This window comes from Chenopodium album, chromosome 19, assembly GCF_948465745.1.
Source record: "Chenopodium album chromosome 19, dcCheAlbu1.1, whole genome shotgun sequence".
NCBI lineage: Eukaryota > Viridiplantae > Streptophyta > Magnoliopsida > Caryophyllales > Amaranthaceae > Chenopodium > Chenopodium album.
Window position 1 is genome coordinate 5,842,629 of NC_137852.1, and position 25,460 is coordinate 5,868,088.

At 32.2% G+C, this 25,460-nt stretch overlaps 3 protein-coding genes and 1 pseudogene across 4 annotated transcripts; 3 read left to right on the forward strand and 1 right to left on the reverse strand.

Moving 5' to 3' along the window:
- Nucleotides 1-290: 290 nt before the first annotated feature.
- Nucleotides 291-5,642, reverse strand: LOC145594595 (calcium/calmodulin-regulated receptor-like kinase 2). The gene is made up of 8 exons (XM_081650916.1): nt 5,439-5,642; nt 3,720-4,091; nt 2,505-2,658; nt 2,218-2,344; nt 1,942-2,024; nt 1,489-1,560; nt 975-1,178; nt 291-838 (listed from the first exon to the last, which is right to left on the reverse strand). The coding sequence occupies exons 2-8, from the start codon at nt 4,031-4,033 to the stop codon at nt 542-544; spliced, it is 1,251 nt and encodes a 416-aa protein (XP_081507042.1). The 5' UTR covers nt 4,034-4,091; nt 5,439-5,642; the 3' UTR covers nt 291-541.
- A 3,274-nt stretch (nt 5,643-8,916) lies between these two features.
- On the forward strand, nt 8,917-12,343 carry LOC145595291 (GDSL esterase/lipase 7-like). The gene is made up of 5 exons (XM_081651676.1): nt 8,917-9,280; nt 9,439-9,560; nt 11,058-11,300; nt 11,399-11,651; nt 11,986-12,343. Exons 1-5 carry the CDS (start codon nt 9,031-9,033, stop codon nt 12,198-12,200), a joined length of 1,083 nt encoding a protein of 360 aa, XP_081507802.1. The 5' UTR covers nt 8,917-9,030; the 3' UTR covers nt 12,201-12,343.
- A 2,421-nt stretch (nt 12,344-14,764) lies between these two features.
- On the forward strand, nt 14,765-17,871 carry LOC145594683 (GDSL esterase/lipase 7-like; annotated as a pseudogene). The gene is made up of 5 exons (XR_014102858.1): nt 14,765-15,053; nt 15,252-15,385; nt 16,862-17,104; nt 17,293-17,545; nt 17,653-17,871. The product of XR_014102858.1 is annotated as a GDSL esterase/lipase 7-like (transcript).
- A 1,377-nt stretch (nt 17,872-19,248) lies between these two features.
- On the forward strand, nt 19,249-24,031 carry LOC145596023 (GDSL esterase/lipase 7-like). Its single transcript, XM_081652455.1, has 5 exons — nt 19,249-19,489; nt 19,882-20,003; nt 22,697-22,942; nt 23,159-23,411; nt 23,817-24,031. The coding sequence occupies exons 1-5, from the start codon at nt 19,249-19,251 to the stop codon at nt 24,029-24,031; spliced, it is 1,077 nt and encodes a 358-aa protein (XP_081508581.1).
- The last annotated feature ends 1,429 nt before the right edge of the window (nt 24,032-25,460 follow it).

Genomic DNA, 25,460 nt, shown 5'->3' on the forward strand with positions numbered 1-25,460 from the left:
GTAGATCTTTGCTACTGGTTATAAATATACAATATTTGTATCATCTTGTGTCTTGAATTCTCTATTGGTTTTAGTTTCAGAAGCAAATCATACAGTATTGTGTAACATGAACCAAACATGCTGTGATGTACTTCGTATTATCCAACGGGCATTCTTTCTGTCCTCGCTCAGAGCTCATGACAACCAAGCACCCTTCACATATTAGCTGAGTATAGTGATCGCAGAGGAGTCTCAAGTCCTACCTGCATTAGTTTCTTATGTTCCATGTACATCGTACAAACTAAACACAATTCAACCTGAAAATTGCTGATTATAGTTATATATATTCTACGTTAGACTTTCACACAAGTCGTGTATTTTTCTAGTTTTGTCAGTGACTGTGATCATCAATTGAGGGATTGTATTTTCTTCTAGGTGCGATTTTTTCTTTGGTTGTCTAAAGACTACAATATAAACACCAATTGAGGGATTGTACTTAGTATTTACAACTGCGCTTTGTGAAGAAAAAAACTAGGATCATTCGTACAGCAAAATACTGATCTTAATTTTCATTCCGGCTCAAAATTTTACTCAATTCCACTTGTTGGTCTTCAATCATACTTGTTAATCGGTTAAGATCATCCCCAGCAAAGGACATTGTTCCAACTTTAGGCAGACGTCTCTGTTTTATCTTTACTATAGCCTGAGAGATTTCCCCACTACTAGGGCGCTTCCTTGGTGTCTTGTGTAAACATCTGAAAGCAATTTTAGCCAAACTCTTCGCTTCTTCTGAGCTGCATTTCCCAATTAGTCGCTTGTCAAGTATCTCGTCGACTCCTCCATCTGGGTCCATTGTCGCCTTTACAAGAAAACAGGAGACAATTACTGTCAGATAACAAGATTCTTAAATAGAATTTGATTCCTTTGATAAGAAATTTTGTCCAAAGAACTAACAGAATATCAAGTGTTACAGGGAGTGGAAGGAAAAGACTCACAAGATTGACATAATCCATCAAATTTTGGTGTGGATGTATGGCAGTTATAAGCTCAAAAAAGATAACCCCTAAGCTGTAGATATCACTTTTTAAACTGGACTTGCTTGTAGAGATATATGCAGGATCCATGTAGCCATATGTACCTTTCAGGCTTGATTTACGCCCATCAAAAACCTCTTCCTTTGAAAGCCCAAAATCAGCGACCTAATAACAAATGCACAATTTGTATCAAGCGAATGAGTAATTGTATAAAGCCTGAAATCATTTATTAAATGACTTCAAACACATTATGTTAATCAAGCACTGAAAACATAGCCACTACAGCATGCAGTGCAAAATCTAATATGAACATATCTTAGGCGTTGCTTGATGGGAGCATAAGTCATTTTCCAAGACTTCTTACGTTTGTTTAGTAGAGTAAACTCACATGTTTATCCAATAAGGGATTAATGGAATACAAATCTGCAATATATAGTGCCAGAGAGTAATTTTTTTTCTTAGCTTTCATGCTTACCTTTGCTCTCATAGAGTGATCCAGTAATATATTAGCACTCTTCAAGTCCCGATGTACAACTGGTGGAACTGCCTGTTGCACAACACACCGTCATGATCAGAAAACTTGAGCACAAAGAGTATGCTAGAACTAGAAATTGTAATAAACTTAATCCAAGGAGGGGTAGTATGGGTATTCTAGTAATATTAGTTTACTAGATTAATAGACCTTAGTATAAATAGAGAGGGAGGGGAAAGAAAAGAGTAGGCATGAATTGGGTTATTGGAAATGGAGAGAAGCAACCTCAAGTTGCTACTAGTAGATTTATAGGCTAAATGTACTACCTTTGTAAGTTTTCCGCCATTATCAATCAAAACATCAAGCTATCATCTTTATTCATTTGCTTTGTTAAATCAGAATACTAAGCTAGAAAATCAGCCTATTGCAGAAATTGGTAGATATCACATGACATACCCCCTCATGAAGATACTCAATTCCATGAGAGATATCAAGAGCAATTTGAAGCCTCTCATCCCAAGTCAATGTATCATCTTCACCTGTTAGATCCAATCAATTAATTTTTAGAAAAAAATATATACATATAGCAAGAATAATGTCTGCTGAACTTTTTTTTTTTTTTGATACAAAACTTAGCTTTAAGGCCTTCAACATAAGTAAATAATGCAAAAGCCCAAATTTGGGATAATAAAAAACTTGAAAAAGAGAGTAGATGGGAAGACCAGTACATACTGTATAATCTTTTTTCCAAACTGCCATTGCTCATGTACTCGTAAATTAACATGTATTGCCCTTTATCCACACAGTAGCCCACCAAATTCACTAAATTTCGGTGATGCAGTCTACCTAACAGTGATACCTGCATTTTTTTGATAGTATCATTATCAAATAGTTGCACATATTTTTTAAGACAGTCTAGGCTGCAGACAGATGCTATACATTGCTCTGTCCATTTAGATAAAAGTATAGGCCTGACAGCCTGACTGCTTTCAAGGTAAAGTCATAGATCGAGTTTTTACCTCGGTCTGGAACTCTTTCTCACCCTGCCTAGAGTTGGAAGCTAATACTTTGATTGCCGCCACTCCACCTGCAGGCATTGTTGCCTTGTATACTGGGCCAAACGATCCCTCTCCCAAAATGTTTGTGAAATTTTGAGTAGCCTTCTGTATATCCCTGGCATTAGAATAGACCTGTTAGAATAGCAATTGCAAACATCTCCTTAGTATGAATCACTATAATATGACTTTAACACCAAATCATCAATAAAGTCAGAAACAAGAGATCAACTGACCATCTAAACCAAAACAACACCTAAACTTGTCTTACTACAGCAATAAGCTAGTATTTTTTCTGTCGCTAGCAGAGTGGTAAGGTCGACATATAACCTAATGTTGTTTTGGTAGAATCGCCTTACTCTTTAGTTGAACAAAAGAAGAGAAGAATCTGTTTAAATAATTTAAATTGAAGACATCAAAGACACATTTTAGATAATCCTGAATCAGAACCAAGGAATTATAATAGAGAAACTGTCAGACTAACTTAATTTCCTAATCAGCCCAAAGACTATCCATTCATGCTTACATGGAGGTTCATTTGCATAATTGCATCATCACTAACATCTTGTCAATACTCAATAGTACAAGATAAAATAGATTGCTACCTTTCTCTACAAATATTCAAAAGTGTTGTAATAAATTTATCCCAAAATATATCACGAAAGATGGTTCTTCATGTTCATTTGTTTCATTATAAGATTACTGTAACGTCTGTAAGCAACAAGTCTCCACTTGTCTGCCAATATTTTTATAATACAGGCAACACAAGTTGTGAGTTGACCTATAAATTGCAGATGCACTGCATTGACCCAGCAAGAAACAGGTAAGTAGCTTGACCAACAATACTTTAATCATAACTGTAAAATAATATGCATAAAACCTATGTCCAAATGATGAACAACTAGAACAAGGTATTTGTTATTGGCTCATTTCTACCCTATCAACACTATGGCATGGTCATCTTGAAATAATCATGATTTCAGGACTTGAAAGGGAACGATATAGGAGAATTTTTTTTCCACATAGATAGGTAGATATAAATGACCAAGGTAAAAAAAAAAAAAAATTCCCCCCACCCTCCCTTCCTGATGTATTACTCTATATACCCTATGACTCAATGAGAGAGGCATAAAGAGGCAGAACATCTTAAAGCACCAATTGGGAACATAGAAAACTTACTTGTACAAGTATTTTGGTATGCCTGAAACTGAAGTTGTTCGATCCTTATTGTGATGATTCAACCATAAGGGTGGCAAGCTTTTGGCTGGGAGATCTGGTAGAGGGACAACAACAGATTCTGACATCGAGGCACTAGAGTCTAGTCCCAGGCCACAGCCATTCTTGCGGATAGGGCGATTTGATATACCAAGATTCTCTAAATCTGAGCGCCTTTTGTACCATCTAAAACAGAAAAATACCACTGACGATATGAAAATGCCTAATAAAACTCCCGCAGAAGAGCATATAATGGCCAACTCAGTTTTGTTAACCATGCTTTGATTTCTTTATGTATGTAGGCAATGAGAGCATCTTAAACTTGTTTTGAGCTGACTGCATAACAAAGTAAAATAAGATGTGAATTACAAATAATTGATTGAAAAAAAAAAAAACATACAACCTATGTAGTGTATAACTGAACATCAATTCCTTGAAATATAAAAAAGATTGCCTCTATCCTTACATGACTGCCCAAGCCTTATCATTGAGCTACCAAAACTGATCCCGTCAAGAAGAGCCGGGATAATGACACTAATAACTGAGCTAGCAAAACGCATAAAACTTGTGGAAGTTTTGCCCTTACATCTACTGTCATATGAATGGGAAACTCTATAATCTATCAGATTGCAGCTAGCTAATCTTGTTGACCACTATGTATCCATACAAAGAGAATTGAACAACTGATTTGAGTTGTACTCTGCAAATGGTTCCATACATAAATTCTAAACATTACAAATTGTACAATTTTGTCCAGGGAAGGAAAATTTTTTATTACTGTAAGCCCGATGTATTTTACCTGTTTTGGTAGAGCATACAGTCTGCCTCCACATGCCCCAAATGTAGTCTCAACTCTCAAGGGCACCTAACTCATCTATTGGGTTACTCTGATTAGGATAAAGTGATAAATCGTACAACTTTCAAATGGACTTAAATCAAAGAAAACAACGAAAAAAATGGCAATGTCAGCCCTAAAAAAAGTATAGCACTTAGCTTGCTAAAATGGTCTATAGATGATCTATAATGTCCTTGCATACAAAATTTTGAAATGGCCTTATTCATAATCTAAAAGATTGCCTAACATGGACCGGACAATGCACGATGGAGTCGATGACTATCATCACAATAACCTAATGCGCACTGGTGCAGGCACAGCTTTGCATCAGCAATTTTCCCTTCAATAAAGCAAAATCCCCTTTCTAACTTTTTTTTTAACCTTAAGAGTCAATGCAAACAAATGTGAAAGAACAAAACAAATCCTAAAATTTCCTTATTCTTAAGATTCAAAGGTAAGCCCTTATTGCATTTGCATAACAGAGATTTTTAAGAACACCCTAAAATAGCTATTCACTGCTTAACTTAACAATGCTATTCCTAAAAATAGCAACAAATTCTTCTCATTGGAACTATTTACATAAACAAATCATACAAATAAAATTAGGGTTAGCAATCACCATTCACCATTTTGCCATATCATACAATTCAACCTACAACAAAATCTCACAAATAAAACAACAAACAAAGATAATAAAACAACCAATTAATGGAAAATCCTGAAGCTTTATGATAAATTCATGAACTGGGTTTAGCGCAAACAACAAAATTAACATCAAATTGCTACAGAAATTGTGAGAAATGCATAATTTCAAAATATATAATCATTGATCACTAAAGAAAACATACCCTTTTATTGCAACAAGATGAAAACCCAGAAAGATTGTAGCTTTGCAAACCCAGAAATCAAAATTATAGTGGGTTTAGTAGTAGTTGTTTAGACGATTAAAGGGAGAAGACTTGGACTGATTCTTGATGGAGTTGGTAGAAATTTTTGTTTTATTAAAGAATACAAAAAATGAAAGAGGAGTATTTATGTAGAGCAAGAAAAAAGAGGGAATTGGCTAAGGTGATGTTTGCTTTAGGAAAGAAACAACTCATGCAAGTTACAACTAAAATGACGCGCTTGTGTTAATTAGTCCAAGTGGAGGAGGGGTAATGGTCCATAATGGAATGGACCCATGGATCATATATTTTATCCGGATTTTATAATACGATGTTTTAGGTATATATAAAAGACATGTGTTTTAGGCCTAGGGTCAAGAGGTTTGTATTAAGTAATAGATGAAATAAACTCGATTTAGTGTTTTAACATGGGAAGTGGTTTTTTTTCTTTTTCCTTAACTATGAGATTAAAGTAGATGATGGAAACCCGAATACCTTATCTTCATGCTTTCGAGATAAAAGTTCATATTAGTAATTACGGAATTAGTAATGTCTAATCTTAGAAGTTATGTATCGGATGTGCTTCACTTATAGTACAACAAATTTCAATTGTGTCTAATCCTCAATTTTCTATTTATGTACTTGTACTGTTGATGACAGATCAATAGATCTCATATACCATTATACCAGATACCTCTAGGCTCTAGCATATTATGATTAGCTCCTTACATTTTACCGACACTTCTTAAATACTACCTCTGTTACATATTATTTGCAACGATTTGACATAAAAAAGAGAGAAAAAATATCCAATCGTTGCAAATAATATGTAACGGAGGTAGTATTTAAAATTATAGATTTAGAATGGGGATGACACCATGGATTGTAACTTTGTAAGCCTTGTACTGAGCCCAAAACATGCTATGACAAGCCAATCAGTAAAGCCCATTAACAAGAGGCCCAATAACATACCCATCATACAGTTTTCCAAGAATTGATACTACTCCATCAGTCCATCATACTGAAATTAGGTTCAAATAAACAAAATCAGCTGCCATATGAATATTCCCTCCAACCATATAATATACTATGGCATACTACCCGGTTCACCCTTTAGGCTTATCCAAATTATGGGTGATTAACTGATTATAATGCGGAAAGTCTATAAAATTATATAAGGCCGGATTTATTCAAAATATAAGATTGATCGTTATTATAATTAACTTGTAAATATATATTAGGTGACTAATAATATTACTTCGGTTTTATTTTGAGATTGTATCTTACAAATGTCATTCTATGTACTTCGTGTATAGTTTAAGTGCAAAGTTATAACAAAGTAGGACGTTAGATTATTTTCAAATACTCCATATAATATATTGAACAATAAAATAGAAAATAAAGAAAATTAAGTAATTAGTACTAAGTGACTGGAAATTTTCTGTTGCAAACTTTTGCAACAGAAGGATTAAGAATAGCGTTGAACAATAGCGGATATCTTGAGAAACCTTAAAAGTGTGAGTTGTCTGGCTGGAATAAAGGACTTTTTGCTTGATTTAAGGTAAATTAGACAAAGTTAAAATTAATAAAGTGTATTTTTTTTAAAATTAAGGTGAGTCCGTCTTTTTTTTTAAAAAAAAAAATTAATACGATAATTACGAGCCAGACACTTTGAATAAAGGGGGAGGCCGGGAGGGTAAAGGATCCCCACCTTTAAAGTGCCTCTTATTGGGATTGAACCTCCAACCATGCAATCTTTCCACTAAATCAAACTTATAACATTAAAGTTTATACTGAAGCGAAGATTCAAGGATATACTTTACTATTTTAGGGTAAGATATTATTCAAGGTGAGGTATGTCTCCACTTGAATTTGTCTTGATTATGAAAATACAAAAAATCCATCATTATCTCCAATCAATATAAACTTTCTGTATAATACAGAAAACTACTGGATATGTTGTACTCTATCAGTCTATTGTATGCATTATTTATCTTTATGTTCATATATGCGGCAAATTTTACATTGTACATTATAAAGACAAACTTTTAAATAAATTGGATGTATTAATAATATATTGTACGTTCGTTATAAAGTTATCTTAAAATGAACCAAAGTTACTCTAAACTGAGCAAAAGTTACCCTAATATGAATAATATCAAAAAAATTGTAAAAGTGACCCCCTTATGTACAATAAATACTGTACTGTACATCAGATGTATACAAAAGTTACTCCATTACTAATACTAAGATTACTAACCTGCAAATTGACCCAACATAATGTGGCATATATATCTTGCTGCTCCTTAATAATTTTTGATCATTGAGAAATTTATTGGATGAGTAGTGATTATTTTAATAATCATTGTTTGGTTTTCTAATAAATAACGAATAGACGTGCACTTATTAAATAACGAAGTACAAGTATCATATACACTATTCAGCTGGTATAGATTTTTTCTAATGATGGGTGTATATGGACACTTCCTAAGCTAACTTATACTTTAGGGAGGGAATTAGTACATGGAGAAATAAATAAGAATAAAATCTTTCCATGCTTGATCATTTCAAAAGTCAATTTTAAACAAATTCCCTTAAATTCACCATTTTCCAATTTTAAAATATTTTATATAAATGAAACTAATAATGCATATGTAATTAGACATTTGGCAATCGTCTAATTTAATTTTTTTTTGAAGGGTTGTCAATCGTCATTTATTTATTCATAAGATAGTCAGTTTAGGCCATATACAAATAACAAATCATTAAATTGTCTATCCAAAATGATGCATATATATGATACCAAATATAATTTCACCATCGGCCATTTAATTTCCTAATTATAAAACATTTTTCTTTAAGTGAAACTAGTACACCTTAATGCAAAATTAGGCCCTGTTTGATTCACCTTAATTTTGCTGAACTGAAATTATTTTTACTAAACTGAACTTAATTTTACTGAACTGAAATTATTTTTACTGAAATTAAATTATTTTTACTGAACTGAAATTATTTTTTACTGATTTTCTATTATAATTTTTGTTTAAGAAAATTGAATTTTACTGAACTGAACTTATTTTTACTGAACTGAAATTATTTTTACTGAACTGAAATTAATTTTACTAAACTGAACTTATTTTTACTGAACTGAAATTATTTTTACTTAATATTATTTTTTAAGGTGAAAAGAACAGGGCCTTACAGATTAAACGACATCCTCATGGAAAAGACAGTACACAATCTCTCAAAGTTGTCAACAAATGAAATAAAAATGATTATTTCCCATATTAGCAAGAAAGCAACGTGACGATTGACGCGGATTGCATCATTAATCTTGAACCTCTTTTCTTTTCATATTCTCCCCTCTTTAAAAAGCAACATAAATTATAAATCCCACTAATTTTCGTTCTCACTATATAGATGTGGGTTTCATGTTCGACTGTTTGTATTTGATAACCCCTTCTATCTTTTCATCAGGCTTTACGCAACACTCATATTTTTCCATATAAATACATAAAAAAGCTCCATATTTCTACAAAAAAAAATTAAAAAAATAATGGTTCAAAGAAATATATTCTTGCACATATTATTCTTATTTTTCTCAAATTTTCTGTCCACAAAATGTAGTTCACGACAACCTCTTGTTCCTGCGTTTTATGTCTTTGGTGATTCATTATTCGATAGTGGAAATAATAATTTATTGCCTACGTTGGCTAAGGCTAATTATTTTCCGTATGGTCTCAATTTTCCTGGAAGTTTGCCTACGGGAAGATTTACTAATGGCAAAACCGTTGTCGATTTTATAGGTACGTATGTTTTATTTATATAGCACAATTAACCTTATTGTTCGTTTTTTTTTTTTTTTTTTAAGTTTATAAACGTGTACACATGAATGTTACATAGTGATATCTTTGCTATGTATGTTTTCAATTGATTGGTTTGAGTTTGTTATATATGTATGTAGCTGACTACCTTGGAGTGCCGTATCCTCCACCGCGTGTTAGCGTATTCCGGCCAACGTCGTATATGGGGTACAACTATGCCTCTGGATCTTGTGGCATTCTTCCTGAAACCGGAAAGTTTATCGTAAGCAACACACAAACTCTTTTCTACTAATTTAGACTCAAATTATCACCTTTAAAAGTTTCATTATGTTGCATATGCCATATGGTGCATTCACACTCACTTTTTGCTCATTTTGAGCTTTTACGATAAGTAAAAAAGAAATAAGAGTAATGGTTAATACTTCCTTCCCGATTTCAGGTGATTCTGGGATCGATTCCCTCTCCATACACCAAAATAAATGAGTGAAAATATAATAGTCATAGGCTGAATTCATGGTGCCATTGATTGTGTCTAAGAAGTATTTTTGATTTTTTGCTCATTTCAATGTGATATACAGTATACTGATATGGTCATATGGAACATTGACACGCATATCTCTATGAATATTATATATTTTGGCCATTTTAGGCCCAACTTATCTTAATTATACGTCCTTAATTAAGATAAAATCTTTATTACTATTCTTTATACCTTTATTTTGGCTAGTTACATATCTCAACTATTGTACGCAAACGTGTACAATACCACCTCTTATCCTACGCGATTAGTGGCTAAGTGGTGATATAATTATGACAATAAATCAAATAAATAAAGCAAAAAAAAAAAAAAAACGTACCTTTTGATCTTCCGACATCATAATATATATTGGAGATCATATATTCAAGAATTTATTTAATTGTCATCGAAATTGAAGGGCAATTGTTATTTACCTTTTTGCGCCCTACATACCATGGAAAGTTAATTATTATACCATGCAAAGTCAAATTATATGTTTGTTCATAAATATGAATTCTATATGATTATTCGATTTAGTTACTTCTTTCGTCCCAATTAGCTAAGCTACTTAAGCATGTGGTTCAAGGGCCTAGGTTATGTAGTAATAAGTGAGGTATAGTCTAATTATCGGTACCCCAAATAGATATGCATAATAGACTCGTAAGTCCTAGCCAAATTTTTGATGTTCCGTTTATTTTAAATATTCTGCGTTTAAATATATTTGGATGTATGTAAGCTTTTTATTAGGGGAAAAAGTGTATGTGTTGCAAGACTAATAATTCAATTGGATTTGGGTTGGAATTTGGGAAGTGCTATAGTAAAGTGAACTACCTAAGTCAAACCTGACCCAAGAGTGTTCATATGGGCTACAAGAAAGTGAGGCCCACACGTTTTCCAAAGTAAGTGTGTTAAAGAACTTTCAATGATTTAAGTGTAGTGTACTAGTGTCTCTGAATCTCTAATGTCCATGGCCCATGATTATCATAGAATTTGTAAATCTAAACTTTTTTTTTTTTTTTTTTTTTTTTTTTTTTTTTTTTTTGTAAAAGATAATTAAAAAAAAAAAAAATTTATTGTTTGTCTCGTTTGAAACTTTTATTTTTGTTGATACACAAAGAAACAAATATTTTCGCAAGATAATAGTCAAATTTGTTTTTATATAATACGAGTATTAAATTTTATAACTCCGTAATTAATAGACAAAAGATATTTATATTTAAACTCGAATATTTTACTTTGCAGGGTGAGTGTTTGAATTTAGATGAACAAATGAGCATGTTCAAAGAGACAGTGGAAAAACAATTGTCCTCAAAGTACAAAAACTCAACCGAGCTTTCCCAATACATGGCCAATTCCATTTTCATTTTTTCAGTGGGAAATAATGATTATATCAACACTTATTTTGGTCCTTTTAAGACAAGAAAACAATATAATCCTCAACAATTCGCACAACTCCTTGTTGATACATTATCACTAAAATTACAGGTATTTATTTTATCAATTTATTAAGATTTATTATTTGTTATTTTAAATTGTGTTATAATGAGATTATAATAGGGAACAACATGGAATACTTATGACAGAAACTTTATAATTTCGGAGCGAGGAAGATTGTGGTGTTCGAGCTAGGTCCAATTGGTTGCATTCCATCAATTGTTAGGAGTTCAAAGCTAAACGGAAAATGCGATGAAAATAAAAATGAAATCGTTAAAATGTTCAACACTAAGCTTGCATTATTGCTCAAGAATTTAACTTCTACTCTCCAAGACTCACATTTTATTATCGGAAAAGCACATGGATTAGGATATGATGCTGTCATCAATCCCACAAAATATGGTATGTCAATATTTTAAAGCCTTTCTACATGCGTATTATTTCATTTGCAATATACTTTTGGGAAATTCGCTGTTGGTGAGAAACGAAATTTGTTTCGCATGGAGGCATTTTCGTGAATAAATTAACAATTTTTTTAATATTGTGGGCTCCACAATTGAATAAAGTTGTTGATTTATTCACAAAAATGCCCCCATGAGAAACAAATTCGTTTCTCACCGTGAGAAACTGGGGCATCCTCTATACTTTTAATGGCCCAATAGGCCAATTATTATTGACGACAACTTATTTTAAATGAATGGACCTAGAAGTGACTCTTATACATGTAATGTTGCAGGGTTAAGAGATAGTAGCAATCCGTGTTGCAAAGCATGGTTAAATGGTACATTCTCGTGCATACCGGTGGAAGCACCGTGCTTAGCCCCCGATGAAAACTACTTTTGGGATGGCTATCATCTAACTCAAGCAACATATTCTGTTATTGCATCTCAATGTATCAGTGGCTCTAATGTTTGTGTTCCTATGAATATCCAGCAGCTTGTTCAAGTTTAAAATATAGTTTTCGGCTTAATTAGCGAGTTAATGCTTGGACAAATAGGTCAACATTATTGATAGATATTAGCACATGTTTTTTGATTAAAAATCAAGGAAATAGCGAGGTAGATGGTTTTTTTTTTTTCAGATATTGATTGGAGTTATTAGTGCCTTTTTTATTTAAAAAAAAGGAAATTTTGTTTTTTACCACCTCACGAAAACACGAAAATCTCTTTTACCACCTCCCAAAAAAAAAAAATTTACTTTACCACCTCATAAAAAACACGAAAATAGGTTTTACCACCACTTAACGGTTTCCATCCAAAAATTCCGTTAAGTGTGGCTCACAGTAACACGTGTCAGCATTTTATTTGTTAAAAAAAAAAGAGAAATTAAAAAAAAAAACAAAAAATCTTAAAACTACTCCAGCCACCACCGCAGCACCACCCCCGCCTTCCCCCCAACTCACCGCACCCCTCCCCGAAACCACCACCCGCGTCGCACCACCAGCCCCAACCCACCTGAATCCTCCCCCTCCCTTCCCCACAACCGTATCGCCTCCAAAAACCACCAAACCCAAAACTCATCCCCCCCAAAAACGACCACGAATTTGGCCTTAAAAGGCCGAAATCGGCCGATCAAGGCCACTGAGCCCCAAAACCGGCCGATTTCGGCCATTTGTGGCCAGATTCGTGGCCGTGGTGGGGATCTAGGGTTTTGGGTTTGGTTGTTTTTGGGGGCGACGCGGTTGTGGGAAAGGGAGGGGGAGGGTTCAGGTGGGTTGGGGCTGGTGGTGCGACGCGGGTGGTGGTTTCGGGGAGGGTTGTGGTGAATTGGGGGGAAGGGGGTGGTGGCGCTGTGGTGGTGGCTGGGTAGTTTTAGGTTTTTCTTTTTTTTTTTTAATTTTTTTTCTTTTTTTTTTGGCCAATAATAACACGACACGTGGCTTTATGGGCCCACTTAACGGATTCCTAAACGGAATCAGTTCAGTGGTGGTAAAACCTATTTTCGTGTTTTTTATGAGGTGGTAAAGTAAAATACTTTTTTTGGGAGGTGGTAAAAGAGATTTTCGTGTTTTTGTGAGGTGGTAAAAAACAAAAAAAAGAACTAAGATTTTTTTCGCCACCTAAATGTATAATGACAAAGTGATTCAAAATTCAAATGAAAAAAAATTGCTGAAAGTGATTTACTTGTGTGTTTTTAAGACGAATAACAATTACAATAATGTAGACACGTCATAAATTTAAGAGTAAAGATCAACCAAACTAAGACACATCAATATATCATACTTTTAATTTTTTATTATTAATTTTTTTTATTTTTATATTTGGTGATCGATAGAGAGACACAAAGGTAGATGATGAAAATTGATCTTAGGATCCCTTAGAACGAATCAGGAAGGAAACTCTAAGCCTCTACTACTCTCATTAATATAGTATATATCATACTTGTGAAGTGCATATATACACGATTTAATATTGCGTTAGTTGATTTTTTTTTTAATTTTTATTTATTTATTTATTTATTTATTTATTTTGAAAAGTAAGATACATTGAGGAGCTTAGGTACATCTTCTCGCAAGACCGTGACCTAAACTATCAAGAAGCAAAAATAAAAAAATTTACTATCTAAAAATGGATCTATATCTTGATGTGTCATGAGTTGATATTTATTTACTTGTAGTTTATTGAATGAGATTTATATAGCCGGGGTAATTAACAAGTTAGACACTTATATTGATATACATATACTTGCATCATTTAATATTTTCGACCCAATTATTAACCAATAATAGTTCAATACGGAGTACTACTTTATCAAACTTTTTTTAAAAAATTCTCTTGTGTTGTTACATTAATAACACTGAATATGAATCTTATCGATCCATGAATTCTAGCCTTTTTTGTTTGTTTGATGAAATTTCAGGCCAAGATATTATGTAAGGTAAGTTTTGTCTTCACTTCAATTTGTTCTGATGATGAAACAAAATAAAATCCACCATTGTCAATTAAATTTCTGCATAATACAAAGTTGGCCTGGCACTTCTATTGAATCATTTGTATGCATTTGTCTACAAAAAATTGTACTTTTTTGTAAAATTTAACTAATAATCACTATACGTTAAGACATATGGTCCAGTCTTTCGGTTAGTACATTTTTGCTATAAAAACTTTCCAAAAAGGGATTGCTTAAATCATAATTTAATTTTCTAACGAGTGTTCATGGTCATCACTTGTTAAAAAGATTGTTGAGATTCCGAAAAAATGGAAATGTTGTTTAAAATTTGTTTTATTGTTTATCTTAATGATGCATGGTATCCTCGTGGACTCGTGGCTCAATCAATTATACGCGGATTACATCATTATTCAGTATTCACTACCCTTGAAGCACCTTTTCATATTCTTCCTTCTATAAAAGGCAACATGAATCCTACTCATTTCCGTAAATAAATGGGACTTTCATGTTAGATTGTTTGTATCGATCCCATCTATCTTTTTTTGGGTTTATACTTTATACAAACAAGCTAATATCCCATTTAAATAGATAACAAAAAAAACCAAAAAAAAAAAAGTTGCTTATATAGTTATATATCCTCAAAACTACACAAAAATAAAATAAAAATGGTACGACCAATAGAAATATTCTTGTACATATTTTTATTTTTCATGAATTTTTTGTGTACGAAATGTAGTTCACCACCACCTCTTGTTCCTGCGCTTTATATCTTTGGTGATTCAATTTTTGATAGTGGAAACAATAACTTGTTGCCTACATTGGCTAAGGCCAATTACCCTCCGTATGGCCACGAATTTCCTGGAGGTATACCTACTGGAAGGTTCACTAATGGCAAAACCGTTGTCGATTTCATAGGTATGTTCTAATAGTTCTTACTCTTTATCTATAACACATTGATTATACGTACTCACGTTTGAGAGATCAGAGGGAGATTTAAACCTGTGACCTTTCATTTGAGTCTTGATTAACTACTGAGCCAAGACTTTATTGATAACTTTTAATATGAATTTGTACGAGTTTTTGATTGACTTGATGAGTTTGCTATATATGCAGCTGATTATCTTGGACTGCCGTATCCTCCACCTCGAATTGCTAGCGTATCAACACTGTTGAGATCAAAGTCGTACATGGGGTATAACTATGCCTCTGGATCTTGTGGAATTCTTTATGAAACTGGAAAGTTTATTGTAAGTAAATTTATCTCCTTTAATTACAACTTACTTTGAACATTTTGGTTGAAATTGTTACATATTGGTCATATACATACCATATGTTTGAATTGATAGTGTTAGACTGTTAGGTGTCGCCACACCCATTATCAAGAAAGAGTTCACTTTATACGTCAAATGAACTAGTCGTTTAACTCTAAAACTTTGAAATTGGAATAGCTCCTTGACCTAATAAAGTATTTATACGAAATATAGCAATATGGTTTCATATATATAATACTCCGTATACAAATTCAACTAAATATAAATACGAGTAGCTTTAATGTATGATCCACCTGATTGGATAATGGGAATTGATCCATTGGTAGGACATTAGTATGGTCATATTAAGGGCCTGTTCATATTTACTGAACTGAGCTGAACTGAACTGATTGAAGCTGAACTGAACTGAACTGAACTGAATTGAGCTGAAATGAATATTTTATGTGAGAGGGAAATTAAGAGCTGAACTAAACTGAACTGAACTGAACTGATTGGAACTGAACTGAACTGAACTGAATTGAACTGAAATTAAGTAAATGTGAACAGGCCCTAACTTAGAAAATATTTTGCTCATTTAATTTTATTATTTGAATTTGATATGATAAATTAGTAAGTACGTATAAATTACCTTTTAGGCCCAATATATCTCCATCATGTACCAAAATCAAAAGCAATATATGCCTTTTTTTTTTTTAAACCCAAAAGCAATAATATACCTTATAACCTTATTACCTTAATACTATCTATACGAGGCCTTATTTTTACGAGATATTGTTATATACATTTGGGTGTATGGTGCATCTAAGAATATTTATTTCTCATTTAGATGATTGTTGTTCATTTAATCACTAAATAAAAAGCAAAAGCTAAAGTTGGGTGCACCGTACACTAGATGTATATTACACTAATTAACGTATTGATCACAACTCCGATCCTTAAAATATTAGTACTCTTAGTAAATTTTTTTTTTTTTTTGAACGGGAGTACTCGTAGTAATTACATATACCTTTTTGCGATGTATATTAATGTATATATGCATGGTCAACGCAAATCATATAATTTGCAATGCATACGTGTAGAATACCACCTAATAAGCTAAGTATTATTTCCTCACCTCCAAAGATAACGGAGAGATATAATACTATATACAAAGTTTATAATGGTCAATGGTGTAATCCACATGCATAGAAGATACTTGATTATTAGTGCATTAGTGATTTAGTGGTGACATTATTATAAAAGAAAATTAATTACATAAATGTATATGTAGTTAAAATTCAAACTTTTATTTTGTGCAATACATCATGGAGAGTTAATTATGATCCATATGTAGATTTGTCAAATTTCTTTCAACAGTAATTTCAAATCAAAACATTATTAGTGTGGAGTATTAGAGTATGTTGTTAAAGATATTAATGTTTAAACACGTACTTGTATATCATTTATTTGCAGGGCGAGTGTTTGAATTTGGATGAACAAATGGTAATGTTCAAAGAGACCGTGAAAAAACAGTTGTCCTCAAAGTTTAAAACCTCAGCCGAGCTATCCCAACACATGGCCAAGTCCATTTTCATTTTCTCTGTTGGAAATAATGATTACATCAACACTTATTTTGGCATCTTAAACACAAGATTGCAATATAATCCTCAACAATTTGCACAACTCCTTACTAAGAAATTATCATCTAAATTACAGGTGAGTTTTTTTTTTAAAAAAAACTTATTTATATTGATTTTCATATTTAAGTTTGTGATTGTACGTGACAACTAACTCCAAACATATGAAGGAATTCTATATATTTTGTTAGGCACTTGATAACGACTTTACTAACTAGCTTTTGATTAATAGTAGTATTGTATTTTTTGTCTTTTCAAATTATGCAGAAACTATATGATTTGGGAGCGAGGAAGATTGTGGTTTTCGAGCTAGGTCCAATTGGTTGCATTCCATCAATTGTTAGGAAGGCCAAGTTAAATGATAAATGTGATGAAAATAAAAATGAAATTGTCAAAATGTTCAACACTCAACTTGCATTATTGCTCAAGAATTTAACTTCTACTCTTCAAGATTCACACTTTATTATTGGAAAAGCACATGAATTAGGGTATGATGCTGTCATCAATCCCACAAAATATGGTATGCCAACATTTTTTAAAAAATCTTTTTATTTTTGTCATTATTGACAACTGATTTTTTTCGAATGGATAAACCTCAAACTAATTTGTGCATACATAATATTGTAGGGTTAAGCGATAGTAGCAATCCGTGTTGCGACTCATGGATAAATGGTACATTGTCGTGCAAACCGGGGAGAACACCTTGTTCAAATCCTGACGAACACTACTTTTGGGATGGTTATCATCCAACTCAAGCAACTTATTCTGTAATTGCATCTCATTGTATATATCAATCGCTCTGATGTTTGCGTCCCTATGAATATCCAACAGCTTGTTCAAGTTTAAAACTCATTTGCTTGCATGGAGTCCTAATGCATGGACAATTACTACGTCATAATTGATAGATATAAATATATAATGATTATTGACACATTTATTATTATTTGATTTATCGCGCCAATATTAATATTGTACTCTCTACTCTATAATTTTTCATGAATTGAAAAGCAGGATAAATTTTACAAGCTTGTCAAAAAAAAGTAACACTTTTTAAGTTTTTATTCAAAAAAAAAAAAAAAAGTAACACTTTTGCATTCCCCTTTAAATACAGTACGGATTTATCCCCAATTAAGTTACTTCGCTTAGTGGGGAAGTCCAACAATATAATCTTGCAGTTTGCTTTTGATGAAATTTAATGTACTTATTAGTTATCGAATTCCAGCTTAGTAACATTTTACAAAAATAAGTACTCCATTACATTTTTTTTAAAAAATCCTCTAGTAAAAAAACATGCTCAAAATCATATGCAGTATATAACTAATGTAAAATTTCAATTGTTGCAATTATTAACGAGTTATGAATTGAAACTTGTGGCGTAGTACATGCAATGAAAATTATGTATGTATTATATGTGTCAAATTACTCCTCTGTCTCCTTTTGGCCGTGGGTGATGATGTTTTTGTGTCAATAATAGTACGTCTTATGGTCTTACTTAGTAAGGAGCTTAATAATGCTAATGTTGTAGCTTCACGTAGCGTTTACATGGAATTGTAAGTCTCGTGAATTTACGTTACTATCAAGGCAAGAAGCAGACTACTTCGACATTGAATACTCAAGTTTAATTCGTCATAAAGAAAGGAAGGACGAGTCCAATTTCTATACTTTTCAACATTATTCTAGGGCATGGCAAAGCTAGCAGTAATAAGGGTCTATTCGTTCGTTGTTGTAGATGATCGAAGGATCAGAATTGACTATTGAGGTTACAATACATGCATAAAGATCGTGATAACTTTTCATTAATTACATGCAATTATGCTAATTATTAAAATTACCAAGTATACTTATATTAATAAGAAAAGTATTGTTTCAAAAAAAAATAATAATAAGAAAAGTATTGACTCAAATAAATTAAATTTTCCTAACTTGAATTGATCTGCTGTATATATGACTTGTTTGCATGTCATGCTCTCAGGTCCATTTATCTTTCAACAAACACAGTTTTATTATTTCATAATGGACTATATGATTGATGTATATACATTTATACACCATAATTATTAAACTAAACATTGACTTTCCTACATCAATATATATAATAAATTTAATTAACAATGTACTTAATTTTGGTTATTTAGTTAGCTACTACATACCTACCTTTCTTCTTCTTAGGTACGAGAGTTCCCCCCCCCCCCCCCCCCCCCCAAAAAAAAAAAAAAAAAAAAAATGGTGCAAGCAAAACATATTTGCTTGGTGTTGCTTTTGTCACAATTTTTGTGGTGTAATTATTGTACTTCAACACCTCTAGTACCGGCTTTGTATGTTTTTGGAGATTCATTATTTGATGGTGGAAATAACAATTGGTTGCCTACATTGGCCAAAGCAAACTACCTTCCTTATGGTCAAGATTTCCCCAAAGGCCCTACTGGAAGATTCAACAATGGCAAACTCCTCGTCGATTTTATAGGTACGTATGGTATTATTTGTGCTCACTCGAAATAGATTTAATGATCGTTTTCCTATTTTATACTATAGAATTATATATGCAATGGTCAACAAATACTTACAGTAGTGTTCATACTCTTTAATTTGTGTCCAATTTTAATGTCGAAGTATGTATTATAAGTTACTTGTATAGTTGTATGTATGTAATTCTATATTTCTATAGTAATGCTAGCGTTAAATTAGTTGTTCATGTTTTTTTAGTCTATGCATGTTTTATTATCTTTTACACGTATGCATTGTTAATGATTTTATCATCGTTGCTCATGCCCCAATTTTAGATTTGGTACACTGCACGTACAAGTTTCTTATCTGATATATAAATAAGTTAATAATTTATTTAAATTTTTATTGTAGCTGAGTATCTTGGACTGCCATTCTCACCACCCTATATAAAGCCATTCCGGACAAATTCACTTACGGGGTATAATTATGCATCTGGTGCTTGTGGCATTTTACCCGAAACTGGAAAAGATATAGTAAGATATCCGCCAATTATATCAATAATATTGCATTTCATTTTTTACATACTGCTCTCAGACTCTGAATTAATTAGCTTACTCGTAGATTCGGTTTAATTTGATGTGAAATGTTTTCAGGAAAATAATTTTTCAATTTTTATTCCATTTTCTATAATTATATGCATTGTCTGCATAGTACATACACTTACTATTGCTCTCGTAGTCTCATTCATGCACGTTGCACTTGCACGTACATAAAACGGCAAGAGTCGGTCTCATATTGATAACCACGGACTAAACATAGTTAATGCATGCACGTTAATTTAATGGAAAGATTCATGGACTACATTAAACTTTAAGCCACAACATAATTATTCTTGTATTTGACACCGTCCATTTTTAGCTTTTGATTAATCTACACCGTTGATCTGTTGTCTTTATTATTAGAAAGGATATTGTGTCATGTACCTTTGACGTTTTAAAAACTTCACCGTGTATCCCTAAAAACTTTTAAATGTACCGTGTACTCTTAAGGTCTATATAAATTTGCACCAAATATCGTTGATATATATGTGCATGATATCTCTCTTTCCTTTTGCATTGTACTGTATAGAAAAAAAATAATTTCAAATTAATTCAAGTCTTTCAACTACTTCTTAGGGCATGCTTGGATTGGAGGTAATACATTAAGGGGGTAATAAAAGTCAAACTTGAAAAAACAAAAGTAATTAGAGGTATTGTTGTAGAAGACATGGTGTTTACAAATGAAATAAGGTAGTCGTGTTATGAGGAAAAAAGAGATATGGTGGAATTATTACTCTCATAATGACGGTAATGACGGTAATAGTTACCTACCCACCATTACCTCGAAAATAAGGGTATTGATTCTTCTTTCTTCACCTCACACCATACCATCACGACATCACTATATAATTTTTTTACAATCACACACCATCACTATTTTCTTCTTCCCTATCTTTACATTTATTTTACTTAGTTTGACTTTTATTACTCCTTAATGTATTACCCCCAATTCAAACATGTCCTTAAAATTAACACTTTATTATGGTATTCTCATAATATCATATTATGATATACATTCTTATCTAATAGGAGTAATATTAATAATGCGGCCCTGTACGTACGTGGTGCCAACTATTTCCAAATCACTCGTGCAACAGACCGGCAAACAATCAAGAATAATCCCGATTTTGACGGCATGCATGTGCTGAAATTCCATTGATGATATTTTCAATATACGTTATAGGTACTCCAAATATATTTCCATTGATACGATGAGGTCTACCAACTTGACCAACCCTTACGATATGAGGGATAGAAATCATAGAATTGAAAAAAAAAAAAAAAATTCTATTGTGCTTAAATGTGGCCTTGTGGCACACGTGGATCTATAATTTCAAAATATTACCCGTCACTTTTAATGTATACTGTTAGTCTGTTACAAGTAATTTACTCGGGTGCAGGACTTCACGGTGCACCTAAGTATATTATTCATTGTTTGCTTATTTTATCTTTATTATTAGCTATGTGTATTGCGTACTCGAAAATATATCTACTACCTCCATTTTATATTATTTGCAACGATTAGACATTTTTCCTCTCTACTTTATGTCAAATCGTTGCAAATAATATGAAACGGAGGTAGTATATAAGTAGCTTTTAATTTGCTTATGTTAATTACCGTGTATTTGAGTTTATATAATAATTTTTAATTAATTTAATTATTTCTAATAATTTTTCTTTTGAGTTCGTTGTGTTCCACGTGAACCAACTCATTTTTCACTTCCATCAAACTTACCGATCCGAGTATACAAATACTACCTCTGTTTCTTTTAGATGACACATTTTGACTGTAGCACTATTTACACACCCCCTTTGGCCGTGTTTTGTGCTTTATACGTAAACAAAAATATAGTCATATGTGTTCTTGTTAGATTCATCACGATATATAGTATCAATAGATCAACTTTTTATAATTTTTGGTTACCGGTAATTAAAAATATTAATGGTTAAATTTATGCATTGACAAACATGACAAAAGAAACGTGTCAATTAAAAAGAAACGAAGGAAGTAATTAGTTACGTGGGCAAGTTAACTGAAACAGAAAGAGTAATTATTAATTCATCAACATTTCTTATTTGAGATTAATTAACGGAAACAAAATTCAAATACGGGTTGGATTTATTTTTTAGGGTTTTTGGCTAGGATATATTTATGACTTTTCTGAAATTTAGAATCAACTGCATATAAATTCGAAATTAACTTGTATCTCAGACTCTCAGTACTCAGTAGTCAAGCTACCAAATGTTGCCTTGTGTCCTTGTTTCTGAATTCATTTTCCAATATTCATATTACCAGTATTTTTTATCAATTTTTTGGTTAATGATATTCAAAATGCATTATCTCACTTGGGTTCCTTGGGAAAGAATGTTCATAGAATTTGCCAAAATATATTTCATATTGTCTAGATATAATTAATGGATGGAATTTCAAAAGTTTGAGAATTCAACATGTGTAGATCGGTGTACTTAGTTTATGTATACTTAGTCTTAAGATTTTCATTTTTAAGTTTCTTGATTACAAGTATATATGTTATATCACTTATATGTACCACTTAGAGCTATGTACCGCTATATGTGTTTATAACTATGTATTTACCTTAATATGTTGACGGAGTACAAATTTGCAGGGTATATGCTTGGATTTGGATAGTCAAATAAAGTTGTTTGAAAGGACGGTGAGGAATCATTTATCTTCAAACTTGAAAACCCAAAGTCAGGTTTCCCAACACTTGGCTAAGTCCATATTTATGGTCTCAATGGGCAGTAATGATTTCCTCGGCAACTACTTTGGCAAGTCTTCTGAAACTAGGGACCGTTACAATCCTCAACAATTTACCCAACTTCTCATTGATGCATTATCGCTAAATTTACAGGTGATTATAGTATTTATTTTATGCAACTTAAAACATTATACAAATTGTTGAAACTCATCGTGGCCTACTTGTGAGTGTCGTCCCACATTGGAGGGAGTTACTTCTACTATTACCAATTGGTTTTAGTATGAAATCTCCTAGTTCTTGTTTGTGTACCAAACTCTCCTAAGTTTCAACCTTCGGAATACATTGACAATTTTTATAATTTTGATGCAGAAATTATACAAGTTAGGAGCTAGAAAGGTGGTGGTGTTAGAGGTTGGACCACTTGGTTGCCTTGAATCAATGATTAAGCGTTTCAAGCCCAATGGAAGATGTGATGAAAATGTAAATCAAATAGTAATAAATTTCAACACTGAGCTAGATTTGATGTTGAAGAAATTGAGTTCCACTCTTGAACATTCTCATTTCATACTTGGACATGCAAATTCGCTTGGTTATGATGCTATTATCAACCCCAGTAATCATGGTACGTATGCTACCTATATTTCAATCGATTTGCTTTAATAATATGCAATTTAAATACTCGCTCCATCCCTTAACTTAATATACATCCCTTGAAATACGTTATTTTTAAGTACATTTTATACCTATCTTTTTTTTCCTTTCTTTCCGAGGAAGCCCCAGATAATCTCTGGGATAAACATAATTTGTTTGTCACATGACATTTTGGTAAACAAATCAACAACTTTATTCAGTCATCATCACGGGACCCACTTTTATTAAAAAAAGTTGTTGATTTATTTACAAAAATGTCATGTAATAAACAAATTTTGTGTATCTAAGAGATTAACTTGTATTTACCCCTTTCCTATATACATATTGTATAATTAATTGAATTGAGTGCAATATATATGATACATATATTTTGCAGGGTTAAGTGATAGTAAAAATCCATGTTGCAAAACGTGGGGAAATGGCACATTGACATGCATCCCATTACTAGAAGCATGCACAAATCCAAACAAACATTTCTTTTGGGACAGTAGTCATCCTACTGAAGCTGTCAACTCTTTCATTGCTTCTCAATGTATCAATGGCTCCTCCGTTTGTCTTCCCCTCAATATCCAGCAACTCGTTCAAGTGTAGACATACCAACAATTCTTTTTTGTATATCGATCTTTAAGACTTTAACTTCTGATCAACTTATATATCTGGTCTATAAAGCGAAACTATGACAAATACTTGTACTTATGTACTTCAATGATATTCAAAACTGATGAGTTTTACAATACAATCTCACAAGATCTATTATTTATTTCGAAGAAACCACCTTAATACTCCCTTCGTCCCCAAATGATAGTGTCTTATGGCCTATTTTTAGTCCCAAATTGATAGTCTCATTTGCTTTTTTCAATTACTATTAATATCAATTTTTTTTCAAAATTCCCTCCAATTGCAACAATATTTGTGCAAATTTAACTTTCCCATGAAAATTTGTTTTCCAATGAACTTTATTACTTTCTCTCTCTACTATTTTACATACTCATGTAATTTTATTACTTTTAATTAAGTTTCTTAATTCCCGTGATTTTTGCCCATAAGGGATTATCATTTGGGGACGGAGGGAGTATAAAACAGGAAAATGTTATACATAGCCCTTAGGGCTACATATAAGCATTAAAGTTAGGAAATCATGAAATTATAAACACTAATTACATTGTATACGCGTGTTTTTGTCATGAATTCCTAATTTTATATCATTTTCAAGAGTGTATTAAATGCTTATATATAAGTACTACCTCCGTTACATATTATTTGCAACGATTAGACATTTTTCCTCTCTACTTTATGTCAAATCGTTGTAAAATTAATTTGTAACGGAGGTAGTATATAACCTTTAGGTTACATATAACATTACCCTATAAAAAAAATAATACAGTACGGAGTAATTAAGATACTCACTGCTCCAAAGTCAGCAGTCGCACGATTTAATCTGAATTTGCATTAAAAAAAAAAAATGTAATTATGTGGACTGATAATTTGATGAATGCAAAACTATTACAATAATCCCTTGGAAAGTGGAATGTAACATTTTCCAACCACTTCATCTCCTGTACTCTTTATTAATGATAAGGAAGATTCTAGCTAGGTTGGAGTAACTCTAACCCTTATCTCTCTTTTTTTTTTTTTTGTTTTTTTTTTGAAAGAACTCTAACCCTTATCCGTTTATTAGCAATGGACGATTTCTTAAAGTGAGAAGATAAAGTAATTAAGAAATTCTATAATTGGGATTTGGGAAATTATGACCTTAAGAAATCAGTGAATTCAATAACTACGGAGAACATACATCAAACTATCAAAGTATCAAACCTTAACCTGTTTAATATAAATACGAGTAATATGTATGTATATATATTCTATTATAAATCCTATTCGTGGTCAACTTAATATACTCCATATATTTCGTATATGCAATACACATCAAAAGTAAATTTAAGTATATATGACTTGACATTATTTATGGATGATCGCTAGTGTTTATCCTATATTCCTATACATGACTATGAAGACTCAA